Raw genomic sequence first — 20,684 nt, forward strand, 5'->3', positions numbered from 1 at the left:
AACATGTATCCGGTGGGACTTTTTAACGGAAGGAAAACTTCTCCCGGCCGCAACGTCCCGGGCACCGGGCGCCGGGCGCCGGGCACCGGGCGCCGGGGTGAAACGCCGCCCTCCTGCGTCGGACGGAGGGGAAAGCCGAGCCGGGACGCCCCCCGGCAGAGCGGCTCCGGGACGCACCGCGACCGAACCTCGGTTCTTTTGGTGCACAGTAAGTTAGTCGGCCGGTGCCGGGCGTTCGTCCGTTTGCCCGTTTCCGCCGGTGCTGTCGGTGTTTGGAGGCGCATTAACGGGTTGTTTTGTAAGCGGAACCTTTATGATGTCGTGTTTCAGTCAGGAACACTTGAGCGGCGCACACGTCCAACTCGGCTGCGTGTAAACATCGCGGTTAAAGCAACGCCGGGCGGTTTAAACCTCGCGATAAATCGCCACAACGCTCGTATTTGTTACATGAAGCGTTCAGCTCGAAAATCCGAGTCGTTCGAGGTGTTATTTTCTTAAAAACTGCCAAACGATCCGGTTCTTCTCGCGGGGCATTCTGGGCCGGCGCTCCGGTGTCGCGTTGAAAGCGTTTTAAGACGCGACGCCTCGAAGTCCTCGAAGTCCCGCTCCTGTGTCGCGTCCTGCCCGCAAACCAGAGTCTCTCCCTCGGTTTGCGTGGGTTTTACACGCCGTGGGAAACGGACTCCGAGTAAGAGTGTTTCTGCCGTCGACCAGGACCCCTCTCTGCGAAGTTTGGAGTTAAGACTATACTTTCAGGGATCATTTCTATAGTTCATGACTTGAGAAATGCGTTTCTAAAGTGTTTGGTCTCGCCAACCACGATGATGAGACGTGATATTCCTTCCTGAGCGCGAAGCGGACGTACGAAAATGATTCAGTTCATATGTCGACCGTCATTGATGACCGTTCTGTGCTTCTTCATGGAGCATCGAAGGGAGGAATATGATCAGAGTGGTTGTTAGTCATGTTAATAACAATTAGCTTCACAATAATCTGAGTTCCTGGTATGGAAGTGATTGTCAGGTCTATCTCTGCTGTGACTGACTAGTATCAGAGAAATCTATAGTGATTGTCATCATCAATATACTACGGCGAACATACTTGCGGCTGCGCAGTGAGCTCTGGGCGCTGATGTCTGATTTGTTGCAACAGTCATGTGACACCGCAGGTCGTCTAATGTGTTATTCTCACTTGTATCTTTATTATCGGGACAGTGGTATGGCAAAAGCCCATGTTTATCCACTGTATTAATCCATTGCAGGAAGTTCCTGTCTGCATTAAACCCATCATGGACGAGTCGTGAGCCTTTGAATCCGTTGTGGATCCATCGAAGTTCAGCAGCCACTGGATAATCATCTGAGGTGTAAAAGTATCTTTGTGAGACCGTTCTGTCCTGGTTGTTGACCTTCTCTAGGTGGACTGGGTGTTGAAAGGAGGGAGGAAGAGTAACTCTTAGTGAGACTGGTTGTCTCCAATGTGTGTTTCTGTCCTTGGAGATGAGAAGGTTAAGACTATACTTTCAGGGATCATTTCTATAGTTCTTGACTTGAGAAATGCGTTTCTAAAGTGTTTGGTCTCGCCAACCACGATGATGAGACGTGATATTCCCTCCTGAGCGCGAAGCGGACGGACGAAAATGATTCAGTTCATATGTCGACCGTCATTGATGACCGTTCTGTGCTTCTTTTTGGAGCATCGAAGGGGGGAATATGATCAGAGTGGTTGATAAATATGTCAATAGTAAAGAAATTCACTAATAGTTTTAAATTGGAAGAATCATGGATGTCAAATTTTTAACTTGCGTAAACCCGGTCCGGATTCAAAATGAACCGGCGAGTTGGTTTCAATGGCGAACCACCAAGATAGCTCGGTGAAAAATCTGCGGCTGCGCAGTGAGCTTTGGGCGCTGATGTCTGATTGGTTACTACAGTCATGTGACACTACGGGTCGTTAAATGTGTGTTATTCACATTTGTATCTTTGTTATCGGGACAGTGGTATCGCAAAAGTCTATGTTTATCCACTGTATTAATCCATTGCAGGAAGTTCCTGTCTGCATTAAACCCATCAGGGACGAGTCGTGAGCCTTTGAATCCGTTGTGGATCCATTGAAGTTCAGCAGCCACTGGATAATCATCTGAGGTGTAAAAGTATCTTTGTGAGACCGTTCTGTCCTGGTTGTTGACCTTCTCTAGGTGGACTGGGTGTTGAAAGGAGGGAGGAAGAGTAACTCTTAGTGAGACTGGTCGTCTCCAATGTGTGTTTCTGTCCTTGGCGGTGAGAAGGTTAAGACTATACTTTCAGGGATCATTTCTATAGTTCTTGACTTGAGAAATGCGTTTCTAAAGTGTTTGGTCTCGCCAACCATGATGATGAGATGTGATATTCTTTCCTGAGCATGATGCGGATAGTCGAAAATGACTTAGTTCATATGTCGGCTATCATTGATGACTGTTCTGTGCTTCATCATGGAGCATTGAAGGAAGGAATATGACCAGAGTGGTTGTTAGTCATGTCAACAGTAAAAAGGTTCCACATAATTTGGATGAACGTTGAGGGATCTGAATTTGCACAGAGCCTCCATCTTCCAAAGTCCTTTAGATCTGTCATTGCCACCAAAAGTGCGCAGCGAACGTTCTACGCTGCACACCGAGCCCCGGGTGCCGATGTCTGATCGGCTACCACAGTCATGTGACACTGTGGGACGTCACATGTGTGTTATTCACACTTTTGTCTTCGTTATCGGGACAGTGGTATCGCAAAAGTTTTATCTGTTAGAATATTCCGTTATAATACATTGTGTTTACATACATTTGTTGTATTTACTTATTTTGATTGTAGTCCTTGTGTGACGTGAGGACGCTCACGTCAAGAGAGGGACTTGCAAAATCCCCTACGTCAAATTATGGTCTCCAACCTCACATCATTATTCCACTATCAATTGCAAAGACTGTAAAATGTGACTGTGAGATCCCATCATGTAAGGTGAAGGAATGCGCTACCCTGCTGTTCCAATGAAACCCCCCGGGGATAATTGACTAGAGCCAGGGGTCGGAGGAAGTTATCAGGACTTTTTCCGAACCGCGACTTCGATCAAAGCACGGTTTTACACAACCCAGGTGCTCACAGTCCAAGAGAGCGTAAACCAGGCGCCTTTGATCGATCAGCGTCTTTGATCGAAGCGCAGTTTTACGAGGCCCCGCACTCCTAGAGAGCGTAAAACCGGGGGGGTCGGGGAAGCCATTGTCAGGACTCCCTCTGACCCTTTTGGCCAAAAGGTATAAAATGAGCCTGATCCTTTGGATCGGGGCCAGAACTTCTTCATCTACACATTCGACTGGACGCGTCTCAGCGGGCGTCTAGAGGAGCCGAACAATCCTTGCGGGGTGACGTTCATTCTGGCCCCGGATATCTCCTAAGTGTATTTTCCTGACTTTGAATAAACCATCCTTGCTTGATTAGTTCCTGGCCGTTGTGACGTTTTTCCCTGACTGATAATCTGAACACAACGGGACGACAAAGTCCGGTCCTGTGGCAGGAGCCACAAAAACGGACATATCCTACTGTATTAATCCATTGCAGGAAGTTCCTGTCTGCATTAAACCCATCATGGACGAGTCGTGAGCCTATGAATCCGTTTTGGATCCATTGAAGTTCAGCAGCCACTAGAAAAACATCTGAAGTGTAAAAGTATCTTTGTGAGAACGTTCTGTCCTGGTTGTTGACCTTCTCTAGGTGGACTGGGTGTTGTAAGGAGGGAGGAAGAGTAACTCTTAGTGAGACTGGTCGTCTCCAATGTGTGTTTCTGTTCTTGGAGATGAGACAGTTAAGACTATACTTTCAGGGATCATTTCTATAGTCCTTGACTTGAGAAATGCGTTTCTAAAGTGTTTGGTCTCGCCAACCACGATGATGAGTCATGATACTCCTTCCTGAGCGTGAAGCTGTCAGGTGATAGTGATGTTTGATCACATGTCTCCTGACATTGATGACCGTTCTATGCTTCTTTATGGAGCAGTGATGGAAGGCAGTATGTTCAGAGTGGTTGTTCTTTGCTGTCCAAGACAACAATAATAGTCTTTAGAAATTCCATTCACATGAGTGTATTAGCACTACTACATGCTCTCCTAATGCCCTAAATAACCCAAGACATGTGCCTTCAGGCTGAGGAAGCAGAAGATCCCTGCCTGTAGCATCCTACAGCATGCTGGTGAACTGAGGCATTCTGGGTGTTTACACTGACTCATGTATTCAAAGGTGTGGATATGCAGGAACCCTAAACCTATCTCGTGGCAGGAGTGCCTTGATCCGCTACACATCTTTGGGTTAAGAAGGCATGTATTGTACCACGACGATGAGCCGCGATACTCCTTCCTGAGCGTGACGCTGCCGGGAGGAAGCGGTTACATACCATATGTCTCCTGGCATTGATGACCGATCATTGCTTCATATTGGAGTGTTGATGGGAGGTGTATGATCAGAGTACCAGCATCTAAAGATAACAAGTGTAATACACTTGCTTTGTGCAACTCCGGCATCTTGACAGTTATAATGCTGGTGTCTTAAAGAGTTTATGTGCAATCAGCAGAAAGTAGGGAGTGTTTGCCAAATACATTGATATGATGCGTGGTGGCCAGACAAAAGCCTTGTGGAAAGGTCCATTTCTCGAAGCTTCACGTGTTCCCAGAACAAGGTCAATGAGATCGCTTTGAATGACATTTCGGGTTCACGTCTTGATCCAAATAAATTTCAACTTGCAAGTGTTTTTGTGTCTGCAATGACCGTAATGCCTTTGTCAATATTGCTCCACGTCTGCTAAGATGTCAGGATAATGGTAGTTTGGCCGTCACCGTTGACAACGCCGTGGCAAGGCCGACCACGACGGCGAGAAACCTACGTGTGGTCCTGGACAACCAACCGTTCACAGCGAACATCGCTTCGGTCGCAGATCCCTGCAGATTCTCACAACATCAGGAAGATTCACAGATTCCTCATGGAGGACACGGCGCAGATACTCATCCGGGCTCTGGTCATCCCTGGTCTGGACGACTGCACCGTCCTCCTTGTCGGTGACCCAGCGGTGACCATCGGGCCTCTGGAGCTTCTTCAGAAGGCGGCAGCTCGCCTGGTGTTCAAGCGTCCCAAATTCTCCCACACACTCCCCTTCTTATGTCCTTCACCGGCTCCCGGTAGCCGTCAGCATCAAGACCAAGACCCTGGTGCTCGTCTACCGGCCGGTGAACGGGACGGCACCGTCTTATCTCCAGGATATGGTCCAGCCACACGTCCCTACCCGTCCCCTCCGATCCCCCACCTCTGGGCGACCGTCCACCCGTCACTTGGAGCCTCGGCTGCTGATCCAGAAGGTCAGAACGGTGGGGTCGCTGTCCATCTCCCACCGTGAGCTGAAAACACACCTCTTCACCAAGCACTACCTCACTAATCACACTTAGCCGCCCCTCAAAAATAAACGTAGAAATGAATGTATGTATGAATGTATATTTATGGTTTTGAGATGGTTATTTGGTAGAGTGATGACTTCTGAACAACAACTACTGGTACTTTGGATCTTCAGTTATTGAACTGCAATTTTTGTAAGTCGCTTTGGATAAAAGCGTCGGCTAAATGACTGGAATGTTACGTAATGTAAAGTGTTTTGACGAGGAAGTTAGACACTGTCAGGGATTGTGCCGATGAACGTTGAAGGGGGGGTGATAGTGGGCGGATTTGATGATTTTTATTTAAAACCAGTATTTGTTCAACTGTTTGGAGATTCAGAGGGTTTCTCTTTTTGGAGATCCTGTTGCAAGTCCGAACAAATGAGGATAAATGCACTCCTCCCTTTCCCAGCCCACAAGTGTGTGTTCTGATGCAACTAATATTTGCTTCTGAGAGATCTTTGTACTTTGCCCGTGGAATCGGGAGTCACATGGTGTTCTGCACGCCATCGCCGTTGCGGCCAAATGTCTTGGTCGCCCGTTTCCCGAAGAGCATAACCAGGTCATGTGGGCGAGAGCTGCCGCGGCTCCTGGAGACGCCGGACAATTTGTTTCCTGCGACATTTGCACGCTCGGTCATGAGGCGTTTCAAAGACAACTCTAAATCTGCCACACCCTCACACATACAGAGCACTGGAAAAGTGACCGCGATGCAAAAGTACAACAAATTACAAATTACATATAAATTATGCTGAGGTGGTAAATGAAAAGTGCCGCGCTCCAATTTCACCATCTTTTGTTGGACCAAAGACGCTTAGGGTTTTAAATCCAGAGTCAAGTCATATAGGAAACGCCATCTTAGCTCTGCGAGGTACAAAGCGTCACTCAAAGGCTCAGAGTGATGAGTTCTCCAACCTGCCCGGTCATCACCTCTTCTTCTTGAAGCATCTTCTCCCCCCTTCAGAGTAACGGGGTCACCTTCTCCTCAGAGAGCTCCACCGCGGTTTCAGGAAACAGATCAGACCCACAAGCATCGGGAGACATTATTGTGCTCCTCAGGAGTCGGTCCGGGGATGTGATTCTCCAAAGCGGCCGTTGCTGCTCCACCTGAACATTGCAAATGATCAGTCATGTGTTATTTTAGTAGCAAGCATCTTTTATTGGGACTCTTCTTGTCCTGTGGCCCCTCATTGGCCCCAAACTTTCTGCGCCTCAGCATAGAGGAGGTTGTTATTCCTGACACACAAGCACTTCACCTTGGAATGACCTCACTGATGCCGGGCTGCTCTTTAGAATGACAGAATAAAAATGCGGGGATCCGTGGGCGCGTCAGTGAACCACGCTCGCATTCAAAGCACTTCCTGGCGTCCCCGCAAACCTCCGCCCGACCCGCAGCCGCGGAAGCAGATCTCACGTTACGACGGATCCGACACCCCGACCTCATCCACGCGTGTCTTCTGTCCACGCCGCCCCTGCGCCGCGTGCGGAGCGCGTCCTCGGAACCGTCCTTTATCGGCGTGTTTCTGTCACGAACACGTGGAGAGACGGACTTGTGGATCCGGAGGTCCTCAAAGATGATAAGAATAAAACAAAGCTGTTCGATACGTGACAGCGAGTCGCTCTAACCAGTTAATATTTACAGTTCTACAGTTTACAGTGCTCGTTCCCGGAACACGAAGGACTGTGGGTAAGATTTATTCCACGCGTGTTGGACTGAATGGACGGAGGATCTGATTCTCTACAGGGGACTGACGTCATCCACTGTATGGGAGAGAAAGATGGTACATATATATATATATATATAGAGAGAGAGAGAGAGAGAGAGAGAGAGTCACCCCGAGTGAGACTGGTCATGTCCACCGCCGTTGCCTCTCCTGTGACTAATTTACCTCAAGACTACACTTTCAGGGATCATTTCTACAGTCAGTGACTCATTAAAGTGTTTCTAAACAATTTGATCTCGTCAGCTACATGATGAAACATTATACCCCTTCTTGGGCGCGAAGCTGCTGGCAGGAAGTGGTTTTCTCGACATTGATGACCTCTCCTGCGCTTCACTCTGGAGCGCTGATGGGAAGTAATATGTTCTGGGTGGGTAATAATTAAATTTGTAAATAGTGGGAGAACATACTGTACAAAGTATGTCAGTTAGGTGGTAGGTATGAAATTAGTCACATGAAAGTGTCAATTGCATCAGGTTCTGTAAATTGCTCATGTTAGGGAGTGTGTGTGTGTGTGTGTGTGTGTGTGTGAGACCCAACCACCACCTATGATAGTGATGGTTCCTGGTCCGTCCAAGTGTTTTTGAACTCTCCCTGATCACCTGCTCCTCCTGCTCGTGTTCATCCATCACAGCTTCACTACACACTTATTATTAGTTATTGACAGGGTTTATTTGCAGCATTCTGATTTAAATTTGAACAGCATCTTTTCCCTGGGCCAAAAATACATTTCAAAATAAAACAACAATTGACTAATAGCAATATCCTTCAATGAACATGGAAAACCTTAATTGCGACGCATCGATCTCCTCTGTGTTCAAGCCTGAGACTCGGCATCTCTTCAAGACGGCGCCTTCGTCCAAATCCGGACAGATCTGGAATCCTCTGGAGCACAGGAGTTCAAGACGGACGCCTGCCGTCAGATGTTTAGGTCTTCATTCTGGAGGAGCAGACTTTCTCACGTACCACCTAGAGAGCGACTGAGCATCAGAGCATCGTGTTCGGGGTGAAACACGGAAACCCACCGAATGGTACTTTGACTCGAGGACCGTTTAAGTTTGCTAGGTGCTTTTTCCACGCCAAATGTCGACGGGTCACTGAGCGAAGCGTGCTGAGTTTTTCAGACAACTGCACACGGAAAGACGGGGGAGATCTGCGCTTTGGTAGTTTGGCCGCCCGGGTTTCCTCGCAGCATCCGATTCTCCGGCAGGCCGGCCCCCGATTCTACGCCCCCGATCCCAAAGCTCTGGTCAAAATGACAAACACTATGTTGAAGGAAGTAAAGGTATCTCTATTTATATGTTATAAAATATGTTTCCGCAAAGACACGTGTGGAGATTTGAACATGTATGTACTGCATTTAACTGTCGGTCGATAGCGAAGCTGAATGGACGAGGTGTTCCTGTTCTTCTCTGCATGGGTGAGACCTGAGAGGTGGAAGGAGAGAGAGTCACCCTGAGCGAGGCTGGTCGTCTCCATCCTCTGATCCTGTCCTCAGTCTACATACAAGTTAAGACTATACTTTCAGGGATCATTTCTATAGTTCTTGACTTGAGAAATGTGTTTCTAAACAGTTTGGTCTCGCCAACCATGATTATGAGTCATGATACTCCTTCCTGAGCGTGAAGCTGCTGGGAGAAAGTGGCTTCACACCACATGTCTCTCAACTTTGATGACCGTTCTGTGCTTCTTGATGGAGCATTGATGGAAGTAGTATGTTCAGAGTGGTTATATCTGCTGTTAATATCAAGACTGTGAGAGAAAATAATATAATATTCAGTGACGATATCACAAACACAGTGATGCTGTTAAGCATGGTAGCGCTGACCAAATAACTGCTCATCAGTTATGAACCAACTCACATGTCATCTATCCTGCAGCTGCTGATTGTTGGGTTTAATGAAATTGCAAATTTAAACTGACTTGATCTCAGGTCAGAGTGACTGTTTGTTGAACAAAGGAGAGCTATATCTGTTATAATGATGCTTTCTGAACACATACAGAGTTATGAGTGATTTGAATATATATTTACTGTAACAACGGGGCTGAATGGACCGTGTTTGTACTTTGTACCGTTCCTGTTCTTCTCTGCATGGATGAGACCTGAGAGGTGGAAGGAGAGAGAGTCACCCTGAGCGAGGCTGGTCGTCTCCATCGTCTGATCCTGTCCTCAGTCCAGATGCAAATCAAGACTATACTTTCAGGGATCATTTCTATAGTTCTTGACTTGAGAAATGTGTTTCTAAATAGTTTGGTCTCGCCAACCATGATGATGAGTCATGATACTCCTTCCTGAGCGTGAAGCTGCTGGGAGAAAGTGGTTTCACACCACATGTCTCTCAACTTTGATGACCATTCTGTGCTTCTTAATGGAGCGCTGATGGAGGTAGTATGATCAGAGTGGTTATATGTGCTGTTAATATCAAGACTGTGAGAGAAAATAATATAGCATTCGGTAGTAATATCACAAATGAAGTGACGCTATCAAGCATGATAGCGCTGATCAAACGACTGCTCACTAATTGTGATCCAAATCACATGTCATCTATCCTGCAGCTGCTGGTTGTTGGGTTTAATGAAATTGTAAATTTAAACTGACTTGATCTCAGGTCAGAGTGACTGTTTGTTGAACAAAGGAGAGCTATATCTGTTATAATGATGCTTTCTGAACACATACAGAGTTATGAGTGATTTGAATATATATGTACTGTAAGAACGGGGCTGAATGGACCGTGTTTGTACTTTGTACCGTTCCTGTTCTTCTCTGCATGGATGAGACCTGAGAGGTGGAAGGAGAGAGAGTCACCCTGAGCGAGGCTGGTCGTCTCCATCGTCTGATCCTGTCCTCAGTCTAGATGCAAGTTAAGACTATACTTTCAGGGATCATTTCTATAGTTCTTGACTTGGGAAATGTGTTTCTAAACAGTTTGGTCTTGCCAACCATGATGATGAGTCATGATGCTCCTTCCTGAGCGTGAAGCTGCTGGGTGAAGGTAGTGATTCACCACATGTCCCCTAGCATTGATGATCGTTCTATGCTTCATATTGGAGTAGTGATGGAAGTATTATGTCCAGAGTGGTCACACCAGCGATGTAATATGATAAAACTGGTCACAACTAGATGCAGTCGATAGACATTGGCAACTTATTGTACTTAGACTTTGACAAAGGGGTATAGCGATGCTGCTTATCGGCCCTCCTGCCTGCCTTCTTCCCGACACCTGAGACCCGCATTGTGACACTTTCAACCAACTACGCGTTCATGGGCTGATCTGCGTGTGTGTGCGGGACATTTCCGTTGTTGTGAATAGCCTCGGCTCCCCGCGGTTCGCCCAGCCGCGATGCTCCCGGGCGGACTGACGGCCGGGTGAGGGCAGGATGAAGGCCGGGTAAAGGCTGCGTGAAGGCCGCCTCCCCCAGCGGCTCAAACCGGAAGTTGCGCCGTGCGCTGCGCTCCTATGTGACGTCATACGTAAATAAGTTGCTCAAGCTCCGAGGTTGTTGTCTCTCCTAGCTCGGCCCGACCCGCGTCCCGGTGATGCCCCTGCCGGTTCCCGTCCTGCGCGGAAGCCGGCTTAGATAACGCGGGCCGGAGCGGTGTCCGCCCCGACGGAGATGCCATCTGACTTCGTAACGTAACGCAGAGACTCCCGTCCGTCGAGCAGCTAACGCGGCTAGCGCGGCGGTTAGCACAGCGGCTAGCAGCACCGCGGCTAGCGGCACAGCGGCTAGCAGCGCAGCGCCTCTCCCCGCTCCTCGCCTCCGCCCGCCGCCGGCCTCCACCCTCCGCCAGCCCGTCGCTCCCCGGGAGAAGATGAACTGGCTCTTCCCGCTGTCCAAGGGCTCCGGGCCGCTGCCCGCCCTCAGCAGCCTCCAGCAGCAGCGCCAGCGGCAGATCGAGTCCCTGAAAGCCGCTCACCCCAGGTGAGGCTCGTCCCCTCCGGCCGGTCCCGGCGGGGGGGACGATGACGTCCCTTGTTAGCCTCCTTTGAACGGAACCGGGAGGTCCGGCTCGACGGGTCCGACGCCAGAAGCGGACGAGCTACTAGCTTAGCCCGCGGCTAGCTGGGAAATAATGGGTGTTATTTTTAGCAGCAGCTCGACGCGGACCGTGAAGGCAGCACGCGTGGCGTGGGAGCCGCGGCTAATGTTTGCTAACTGTTAACAGCATTGAGCTGTTGTTCTTCTCCGCCGTGTGCGGACGGGAGGTTCAGGAAGTGAGCCGATGAGATTAAACTATTAGCCTCTGTGGGCGAGGAGAGGGAGGCCGAGGGTTCGGGTCAGGGGCTTCACACCCGCAGGTCCAGCTGTCAGACGGGTGTGACGGCTTCGACACACCGCAGTGTCTCCTCCAACTCCAAAGATACAGGCGGGAAGTAGATGTCCTCCCAATGGTGGCACGTCCATGAGCGGCGGTGACCCCGAAATGTCTCCTTGTGTCCGCAGCCTGGCCGAAATCCAGAAGGATGTGGAGTACAGGATACCCTTCACCGTCAACAACGCCACCATCACTGTCAACATGTGAGTATGGTCATCATTTGTTAAGAAGTTGGGGAGGGTCAGCAGCGGGCTTGATGCTCCGGCGGGGGGTTCGGCCTACGACGGGTCTCTCCGACAACAGTTCCTGAACCCCGTCTGGGTCGAGCTGCGAACCGACGAACCCTTTCTGCCGAAGCTCGTCGATTGGGCTTTTTCTGAAACGTCCATTCAAATGAAAGTGTCCCTGTCCGGTCGGGCCGTACAAACGTCCAGCATCCGGTCTGAATGCTGTGCCCTGTGCGGTCCTGTCATTTCAAACTCCAGGGAAGCATACCTTTCGGTCCCTCGTGTCGGGGAACCAAGAATTCTCTGGTGAAACCGATTGTCGACCTCAGAGTTTTAAACATCAGCGACCCGATGGGATTTGTTCATGTGCTCACGTCCGATGACGGAGGGCCCGTGGGCGGGCGAGGCGACGCTCGACGCTACGCCTCCATCGGGCCTCCTCGCTGTGTGCAGTGTGAAGCAGGGAGGGACATTTCCTTGAACCTGAAGTCCTCTCTTCTCTCTCAGTCTTCTGCCCCCTCAGTTCCCCCAGGAGAAGCCGGTGGTCAGTGTTTATCCCCCCGTTGGCCATCATTTAGTCGACAGCAATAACGGCACCATGATCAGCAGCCCCCTCATCGCCAACGTGAGTACCACCTGTGTCAAGATGAACGGGACGTGGGTTCCAGGGGCAGCCGTTGAAGACCCCACGCAGGGTCGGCGCTCCCGTTTCACGGATTCATTTATAAACGCTGTTCGTAATGTCAACACACACGTTGTGATCTGACGGGTGTTTTTCTGGAACAAGGCGGATTGTAGTCTGGCGCTGATGCTCTCCTGCCTGTGTGCTGTAGTTCGGGATGCACTCGGACCTGGGGAAGGTGGTTCAGAGCCTGCTGGACGAGTTCTGGAAGAGCCCTCCTGTCCTGGTGTCCGGCTGCCCCTCTGGATTTCCATTGTGAGTGCACTTCCCGCTCACGCCGCGCTGCGTTCGAAAGTGGCCTCGGTCGTCGTGGTAACGCAGGTCGGCCGTGCGGGACCCGTCCCGGTCGGCGCGGTTTGTGTTTGGCCCGGCGAAGGCCGTCTAAATTCCCACCTCTCTCCTGACGTCTGGGTCGACCCCCCGGTTTACCATAACAAGATGCTGGAGAACTTAGAGAACTTAGAGAACACCCTGGAAGTGGTAGCATGAAGCAGCTGCAGGTGGGACGGCGAAGCATCGGAGCGATGGGGGGGGGGGGGGGGGTCCGGTGAATGTGCCCTGGGGTCAAAGGTGAAGGTCCTGACCCGGCGCTCTCTCTGCTCTGATCACAGCGGTATGTACAAGCCCCCGGGCCTCCCCCCGTATCCCACGCAGGCCTTCCACTACGCCGGCCGCCACGTGGGCCCGAGTCAGACGCCCCCTCCGGCCCCCTCCCCCGCTCCCGTGGCCCACCCTGGGGCGGAGGGGGTCCACGGGCCGCCCCGGGCCCCGGCCCCGTACGGACTCATCGCAGAGCTGCCGCTGCCGGTTCCGACCGGAGACCCTCAGGTAGGTTGGGGATTAGAATCCGTCCCGCGGAGAGCCGGCCGTCGGCTCCTCGCCGGGAGACGGCGGGGGCTCCGACACGGAAATGGGTCGGCGCCGACGCGACAGACAAGATAACCGGGTCGTCACCTGTCCGACTGCAGGCCGGACTGAACGGACACATCTACAAGATGCCCGAGATCCCGGAGGCTTTTCCAGAACTCTCTGAGCTCAAGTAACGTACCTCGCCTCCCTCAGCCCGATCCATCCCTCGCACCTTCCACGAAGCTCTCTCTTAAATGCCTCTGTTTGTCTCCGCCGGACGCACAGTCTGACCCAGCTGTCGGACCTGGCCGAGAACGAGGACGCGCTGCTGAAGTTCTTCGTCGGCTTGCCGCAGCTCAAGCGGGTCACCGGCGATAAAGAGGAGCTGGTGGTCAACATCGTGGACCTGGCCAGTGAGTTGCGTCCCTCCTACAACGTCCATCACCCCCTGCATGGACACCGACGTCCTGTCAGAGCTCTTTCTGTCGTAGATTGATTCCACCAAGGAGCTCCACTGAACGCCACAGGAGGTCCTTCCCACCTGAGGCTATCAGACTTTTTAATTCCTCTTCCTTCAGCCGCAGGGAATCTTCAAATCTTTGTACTTAAGACCTTAAAAGACTTGATAGCCTTAACCTTGACACTTTATATTTCATTGTATTTCTTATTCTCCCTCCTTCCTACTATTATCTATTACTGTTATGTTTTTGCTTGAAACTCTGGCACAACAATTTCCTTCGGGATAAATAAAGTTGTTCTCATCTCAAAGTTGTTCTCCTCTCGTCTCCTCGGCTGGCGGAGACACTTCACCTCCTGTTTGTGTGCTTTGCAGAGAAGAACCTTCACATGGAGCCGCAGCTGGAAGGAAAGAGACAGGAGCTGCTCTATAAGGTCCTCTTTGCCGTCAGATGTTCCCCAGCCTTCCTCCTTCTCCTCGTTGCTCCGCTAACCGGCCGCGATGTTTGTTGTGTTGACAGTACGACCAGCTGACTCAGATGAAGTCTGCCTTCGAGACCAAGATGCAGAGACAGCATGAGCTGAGCGAGGTGAGTGCTTCCTCAAGGTTCTCCGCAGCTCACTGAGGGCGCGCCGAGCTGTTCCGCTGAACCCCCGGTACAGCCGTCACCACGGCAACCTGACACCGCCCGCGGCGACACCGGGCCGTCATGTCCTCGGCGGACTGAGGATGTCTTATTCTCTGAAAAACAAGGACGCGTGTGTGATGAGTGGATGAATACTGCCGGGTTCTTCCCTCTGAGGCCTTCAAGACGCCACCAATCCTTCAACACTGACTCCTTGTTCCTGGTTAGGTTTCAGTCTTCTTAGCAGGTCCTAATCTGGAAGCCGGAGGCGATCCGGGTGTCCAAGGTGAACGGATTAGGGTCAGATTTTCTGTCGGCAGATGCAGATTTCAGGTTAAACGGTCGGACGGAATCGTCTTCCGTAGCTCTTCAGACGGTGAATGAAGACCCCGGGCTCCGAGGGCCGAGCCTCGCCGTCCAGAACCCTGCAGCTTCTGGGGTCTTCAACCATGCATGTCCGCTCTCCAGATAACCAGAGGTGTCGAGTCGGCCCTAATCCCCCTCCTGCCCCCCCTCCCTCCGACAGAGCTGCAGTCCGAGCGCCCTCCAGGCTCGGATGAAGGTGGCGGCCCACCAGGCCGAGGAGGAGTCCGAGGAGACGGCCGAAAATTTCCTGGGGGGACGCGCCGACATCGACGAGTTCCTGAGCGGCTTCATGGACAAGAGAACGGTGAGAGGCGGGACGGCCGGCGGTGTGAGGACGTCCTTTCTGGGGCGGGTGAAGGTGCTCTGACCTTTGACCCTCCTGCTGTTCCACAGCTCTGCCACAGCAGGAGGGCCAAGGAGGAGAAGATGCAGCAGTTCATCAACACACACCAACAGTTTCCTGCCAACCACTAGAACGCGAGGTACCCACGCCCGGGAGCGAACCCGCTCGCCCGCGGACCCAAGTTGTCCCTGGGAAACCCGCCGAACCGTGTGTTGTCGTTCCTCAGGCGCGGGGCCTCCTCAGCCAGCCGCCGCCGTCGGCCGAGAGGACGGCCGCCGAGGGCTCCAAAAGCACACCAGGCCACAGAGAGGCAGGCTGTGGGCGTCACCATGGCTTTAGAAATCAAAAAATCCCATCGTGCCCCGACCCGCTGGGAGAGACGGGACGCGGCGGAGTCCTTCCAGCCCGGACGGAGAGATACTTTCTACCGCACACGCTGTTTTTACAGTCTGACTTACCAGACGGCAGAGTTTTCTTCCTTTTCCAGGATTTCTTTGGAGTGCGTCGCCGCCGACGGGAGCGGTAGTTTATGTGAATTCTTCAGTACAAATGGTGTAGGACAGTATTCAGGTGGGCAACTGGCTTAGAACGTGATGGGTGAAGTGGAACGCTGGTGTCCTCCGCCCCCTGAGCTCAGCGCTTAGCTTTTTATTTCTCTTTAAAAAGGCGACGGACGGAAGACGGCGCTCCTCTTGTTTACATTGGACAGCTTGATCTTAGAGACGGGCTTTGGGCCGAGCGAAGGGGTTTGAGCGGGGGGGGGGTGTCTCCCCCGGATCAGTGTGTCTCTGCGTACGAAAACCCCGTCCGCTCGCCCAGCCGCCGCTCCGGTCCGGGCGCCTCCTTCCGCCTCAGCGCCGCCGGTCGCAGCAGAGCCAGACGCGGCTCCGGCCCCGGGCGGCCTTATCTGTGCCAGAAAGGCCTTCAGAAGTCCGGGGTTTGAACCCACGCCGTCTCGTAGCCGTAGCGGCAGGGGTTCCTGGGTTCCGGCCCACAGACCGATAACGGTGGTCCGCTTGCGTGCAGGTCCTGCCGGGTCTGGGGAACGGGAGCCGGTGGTTTACACCCGGGTGACCAGGTGACCGGGTGCCGGTGGACACGACGGTCCCACTTGGGAGGTTTTACTTAAGCGAGAGGGCTCAGGGGGCGGGAGACACCCGAGTGTTGGGTTTAATGCTGCACTCAAACATTGGATACTGTATTTAAATAATGTTAATAATAGCCTATATTGTAATCGGACTCAGACACCTTGTATTATAAGTTATTTAATTTGTTAGAGTATTAAAGCATTTACATGAGATCTTGACCGGTGTTATTTATATACTTTATAAGTGGTTTCTAAACAATCTGAGTCTCTGGAGTGCCTTCCAGGATGAATCCACTCCTGCCGTTCACTCCATCTTCAGAAGATCCTGCAGATGGTCCTCAGTGAGCAGAGAGAAGGCCTGCTGGAGCCTCACGGGCGAAGCGTCAGAACCGAACATGTCGCCTGGGGGGCGGGGGGGGGCGGGGCCGCCGTGCCCGTGTGACCCGCAGATCAATAATATGGATTTTGACCGATCGACCCGATCGGCAGCGCGCTGCGGTTCCTCCGCCCGGCCGGCAGGGGGCGCTGATGAGGAGCTGGAGCCGCCTGCTGACGCCCGGAGGAGGAGGTGGAGGCGCGGCGGAGAAGAAGACCGAGGTTCGGAGGCTTGGAGGAGGCGCGGGTCCGCAGACAGCCACGCCGGGTCAGGACACTTTCCTTCCACTCTCACACACTCAGATGAAGCCGCAAACGTGTCCCAAACGCGAGCCGCCGTTAGCTTCATGCTAATCCAGCCGACGGCCGCCGCCTCCGCGTGGATCTTCTCCCGGTGTCTCCCGGTGTCTCCCGGGTCCGTTCGGACTCTGGAGGTCCGACAAGCTGCCGCGGAAGCTAAACTTCATCTCCACTCTCACCGCCGTCCTTTTCTTGTTCCTCCTGTCCAGGTGGAAGAACCGGAAGAGCCATGTCCCTGCAGATGGGGGACAGCCACCGGCGGTTCCTGCAGACCATGATGGCCGGCGGCATCGTCAGCGAGCAGGAGGCCCGGACGCTGCACCGCCACTGCTGCCAGGCCCACGGGGGTCAGTCCCACGGGGGTCCGGGGCGTTACACGGGGAGACGTGAAGGGCTGATACCCACCTTAGCAGATCTCCAGCGCCTCCGTGAGATCTTGACCGCAGCTTCCGGTAAGAGCCCCGGAGGAGCCGCCGCGGCGGCGAGCTGACGCGTCGCGTGTGTGTCCCGCAGCGCCGCACAGCCCCGACAATCTGGACGAGTTCGTGGACACCGTCAACTCGCACCTGCAGCCGTTGTTCATGCAGATCAGGAAGGGCATGTCTGAGGACCTCGGCGAGCAGCACTACGCCTTGGTGAGTTGACCTCTGACCCTCCGACCGGAAGAGACTCGAGTCGCAGATCCCGAGGCGCCGAACGGACCGGCGCGTCTCGGTTCCGACCGAAGTCTCCTCCGTCTCGTCCAGGTCAACATGACGGAGACGGACGTCACCAGGATGTCCTCGGATTACGCCGACAACGAGCTGGAGCTCTTCAGGAAAACGGTGGGTCGGATCTGGAGGCCGCGGGCCCTTTGCGTCGGAACCTCACCTCAGGTGTAAGTGTCGCGGCTGACGACCCGGCGATCCCGCCCGCTCCTTCAGATGGACCTGATCGTGGCCTCCGACTCCGGCGAGGCCTCGTCCACCGACATCCTGAACAGCGCGGACACCCTGACCTCCAAGAAGCTGAAGAAGAGCGAGACGGAGCAGCTCCTGGGCCGGCTCGTGCACGACAAGTGGCTGAACGAGGTAGGAAGCCGGCGGCCTCGCTTGGGCGGAGGTCAGAAGATCCCGGAGGTCGAGCGCCTGCCGGACGTGTGTTCCCGGGAAGTTTCCATCCGTTTCTCCTGCCTCTTCACCGCAGAGGTCGGGCGAGTACACCCTGTCCACCAGGTGCATCATGGAGATGGAGCCCTACATCCGGGTCATGTACCAGGACCAGGTCAAGGTCTGCCACATCTGCCGCAACTTTGCCTTCCAGGTAGCGTTCCCTCCGCCCACGAGAAGGTCTGGAGATATTCCGCATCACCTCATCCAGCTCATTCCAGAACTTCTTCTCCTCTAACTCACATCCCACCTGTGGTTCATAGCCACTAACAACACTGAGCATCACACCTTCATGGTCCAGTTTCAGACTCAGAAGTCTATCTGACATTCTTTTCACCTCCAGAACGTTCCTAACAAACTCCTCCTTCAAGATAACTCCTACTCCATTTCTCTTCTTGTCAGTGCCATAATAGTACAACTGAAAGCTGCTCCTAAGCTTCTAGCCTTACTACCTTTCCACCTGGTCTCCTGGACACACATTACATTACATTACATTTGGCAGACGCTTTTATCCAAAGCCACTTACAATAGAGGACAGAGGGACTGCAAATACACTTGCAAATACAAGATGCACAGGAAATATACAGAACAGCAAGCTTAGGTTAGTGAGTTTGTTTTTTTTTGACAAAGACGTACACAAACGTACACACACACACACACACATACACACTGCATAGCCTAACTTGCTGCCAACCTGATCTGGGGCATCAGCGCAGCAAAAAGTCCTGAAAGAGAAGAGTTTTCACCTGTTTCTTGAAGGTTGAGAGAGATGATGCTGGTCTTGTTGCTTCCGGAAGTTTGTTCCACCACTGAGGTAGTAGAACTGAGAACAGTTTAGCCTGAGATCGCTTAGAGCGAGCAGAAGGTCCTGCTAGTAGGTTTGTATTAGAGGGACGCAGCTCTCTGCCGGGAACATAAGGTCTTATCATTTGGCTCAGATATGCTGGACCTGTTCCTGAGGTGGTTTTGAAGGCCAGGTCAGGACCTTGTGCTTGATCCTGGCAGCTACTGGTAGCCGGTGCAACTGGATGAACAGGTGTATCCACCTCTGTTCAGTATCTCCACCTTCCTTCTCTGCATCATGTCCACCAACTCTACCTTTTCCTGTCATCGTCCTGATATTCAGAGTTCCTCCCCTCAGTCCCAGACTCTTTCCTTTCTTCTCTCTGCTTCTGAACCCGCCTTCCTCCTCCTTCTCTGACCTACGACCTACTGAAGGCGTTCAAGCTGGACCTCTGGCTCTTTGAGATGAACGAGGGTCCGACCTCTCCTCTTCCCGCGTCTGGTTTTCCCTCCAGTGCCAGACGTGTGAGAACCCCACCTGCGCCGTGAAGATCCACCACCCGTGCGTGGCGAGATACTTCAAGGGTCGGACGGAGCCGCGGTGCCCGGCCTGCGACGACCCCTGGCCCCACCAGGGGCCCGGTGAGGACCGCTTGGCTTCACCACTGTGGTTTCACAGTGGTTTCACGAGCGCACCGTGCACGAGCGCACCGTGCACGAGCCCGTCTCACCTCGGTTCTCCTCTCTGTCAGCCACAGAAAGCAGACGGGCCTCCAGACGATGACGCCTTCAGGAGACGACGGGAATTTGTTGTTGTTGTTGTTTTGCAAAATAAAAGTTTTTGTCTGAACCTTTTTTTAAATCTTTGCCCCCCAACACACACGCACACACACACACACACACACACACACACACACACACGGGTCCTCTGAGTAACAGTACAGAAGACGGGGCAGCAGGTGTCGCTGTGGCTGCACTTCAGCTGGGCTTCTGGTCTCCTGAAGAACTTCCAGGAGAAGAAGGAGCTGGATGAAGGTGGGTCTGAGCGGCTTGAACGTCCACGCGTTTCAAGTATTTAGGAACATCTGGAATGTGTTTGTAATTCTGAACCTTCTCGACCCGACGCGTCCTCCTGTGAACGTTGTGGAGAAACACGGATCTTTGTGTTTTATTTCTATTTTAACGAGGTGGAAAAGAATTTCACCCGAGGGAAACTTTTCTTGGAAGTCTTTCATGGTGTTGAAAAGAATTTATGCTTCTGTGGGCCGATCTCTTCAGGGGCCTCAGCCAATCACCTGCCTCCATCTAGCCCTCTCTTCTCACTCCAGCAAACTTCCTGTCCATCACCCTCTGGTCTTCATCCAGACCTCCTGGCGCTCGGCTCCGACCTCGGCGTCCTCCTACCCGGATCTTCTCCGGCCCTCGTCTTCTATGTCCAAACCATCTCATGTGACTTTATCTCCAGATCATCTGACACGTGGTTTCCTTCTGGACTCCTTTCTGATCTTCTCTGTCCTCCTCCTGTCTTCTCATGAGCGTCTCCAGGTCTTCTTTCTCCGCCCGTTCCATCTCGCCTGGACTCCTTCCTTCTCTCCTTCACCTCTGGTCAGGATGATGACGCCGATCGGCTTCATGTAAAGTAAACGCGGCACCACTTTGCGGTGTTCTGGTTGAGCCGCTGACCTCTGACCCCTGACCTCTGACCTCTGCGGAGGAGACCTGACATCTCCTGATGTCCGGCTCCTGCTGGGAAATGGACCCTTGGAAGAAACATCAGCACGCAAAGTGTGTTTGACTCAAATCTCCTCTTTATCTTCTCCAAACTCTTCCTTGATGTTGCAGCGACTCACGAATGTCGGGGTTCATGTTGATTCTTCTTCTTCTCTGAGGTCTTGGGGTTCCTGAGCTCTGGTTGACCTTTGGGGTGCAATAATTATGTTTTTGACCCGGAGTTGAGCGGCAGCTC

At 52.6% G+C, this 20,684-nt stretch overlaps 2 protein-coding genes, 1 long non-coding RNA gene, 7 other non-coding genes and 2 pseudogenes across 11 annotated transcripts; all 12 read left to right on the forward strand.

Annotated features, from left to right (window-relative positions):
• Nucleotides 1–740: 740 nt before the first annotated feature.
• Nucleotides 741–956, forward strand: LOC147216496 (small nucleolar RNA U3). The gene has a single exon (XR_015109100.1). It is a non-coding gene; the product is annotated as a small nucleolar RNA U3 (small nucleolar RNA).
• Nucleotides 957–1,507: 551 nt separating this feature from the next.
• Nucleotides 1,508–1,723, forward strand: LOC147216497 (small nucleolar RNA U3). The gene has a single exon (XR_015109108.1). It is a non-coding gene; the product is annotated as a small nucleolar RNA U3 (small nucleolar RNA).
• A 564-nt stretch (nucleotides 1,724–2,287) lies between these two features.
• LOC147216498 (small nucleolar RNA U3) lies at nucleotides 2,288–2,503 on the forward strand. Its single transcript, XR_015109109.1, has one exon. It is a non-coding gene; the product is annotated as a small nucleolar RNA U3 (small nucleolar RNA).
• A 943-nt stretch (nucleotides 2,504–3,446) lies between these two features.
• LOC147216499 (uncharacterized) lies at nucleotides 3,447–9,517 on the forward strand. The gene is made up of 3 exons (XR_015109085.1): nucleotides 3,447–7,218; nucleotides 7,981–8,443; nucleotides 8,537–9,517. It is a non-coding gene; the product is annotated as an uncharacterized LOC147216499 (long non-coding RNA).
• Nucleotides 3,828–4,045, forward strand: LOC147216500 (small nucleolar RNA U3). Its single transcript, XR_015109110.1, has one exon. It is a non-coding gene; the product is annotated as a small nucleolar RNA U3 (small nucleolar RNA).
• On the forward strand, nucleotides 4,348–4,483 carry LOC147216501 (small nucleolar RNA U3; annotated as a pseudogene).
• LOC147216502 (small nucleolar RNA U3) lies at nucleotides 7,330–7,533 on the forward strand (annotated as a pseudogene).
• On the forward strand, nucleotides 8,671–8,887 carry LOC147216503 (small nucleolar RNA U3). Its single transcript, XR_015109097.1, has one exon. It is a non-coding gene; the product is annotated as a small nucleolar RNA U3 (small nucleolar RNA).
• Nucleotides 9,347–9,563, forward strand: LOC147216504 (small nucleolar RNA U3). The gene has a single exon (XR_015109098.1). It is a non-coding gene; the product is annotated as a small nucleolar RNA U3 (small nucleolar RNA).
• A 459-nt stretch (nucleotides 9,564–10,022) lies between these two features.
• LOC147216505 (small nucleolar RNA U3) lies at nucleotides 10,023–10,239 on the forward strand. Its single transcript, XR_015109099.1, has one exon. It is a non-coding gene; the product is annotated as a small nucleolar RNA U3 (small nucleolar RNA).
• A 362-nt stretch (nucleotides 10,240–10,601) lies between these two features.
• Nucleotides 10,602–16,321, forward strand: vps37a (VPS37A subunit of ESCRT-I). The gene is made up of 12 exons (XM_086177163.1): nucleotides 10,602–11,082; nucleotides 11,605–11,679; nucleotides 12,211–12,328; nucleotides 12,537–12,640; nucleotides 12,997–13,213; nucleotides 13,354–13,424; nucleotides 13,520–13,647; nucleotides 14,067–14,125; nucleotides 14,212–14,280; nucleotides 14,843–14,986; nucleotides 15,076–15,164; nucleotides 15,252–16,321. The coding sequence occupies exons 1-11, from the start codon at nucleotides 10,973–10,975 to the stop codon at nucleotides 15,154–15,156; spliced, it is 1,176 nt and encodes a 391-aa protein (XP_086033289.1). The 5' UTR covers nucleotides 10,602–10,972; the 3' UTR covers nucleotides 15,157–15,164; nucleotides 15,252–16,321.
• A 227-nt stretch (nucleotides 16,322–16,548) lies between these two features.
• On the forward strand, nucleotides 16,549–19,568 carry nsmce1 (NSE1 component of SMC5/6 complex). 2 transcript variants are annotated; one of them, XR_015109059.1, is made up of 8 exons: nucleotides 16,549–16,755; nucleotides 16,997–17,134; nucleotides 17,301–17,422; nucleotides 17,534–17,611; nucleotides 17,711–17,857; nucleotides 17,973–18,089; nucleotides 19,154–19,360; nucleotides 19,471–19,568. XR_015109059.1 is itself a non-coding variant. In XM_086177173.1 (8 exons), exons 1-8 carry the CDS (start codon nucleotides 16,641–16,643, stop codon nucleotides 19,500–19,502), a joined length of 876 nt encoding a protein of 291 aa, XP_086033299.1. In that variant the 5' UTR covers nucleotides 16,550–16,640; the 3' UTR covers nucleotides 19,503–19,568. The 2 variants fall into 2 exon arrangements, 1 of the variants encoding a protein (XP_086033299.1); XM_086177173.1 differs by having other exon boundaries at nucleotides 16,550–16,755; nucleotides 19,234–19,360.
• The last annotated feature ends 1,116 nt before the right edge of the window (nucleotides 19,569–20,684 follow it).

The sequence above is a fragment of the Fistularia commersonii genome, chromosome 29 (genome assembly GCF_037954325.1).
Source record: "Fistularia commersonii isolate RoL2024-O1a breed Wild chromosome 29, RoL_Fcom_v1.0, whole genome shotgun sequence".
In the NCBI taxonomy this organism is placed as follows: domain Eukaryota; kingdom Metazoa; phylum Chordata; class Actinopteri; order Syngnathiformes; family Fistulariidae; genus Fistularia; species Fistularia commersonii.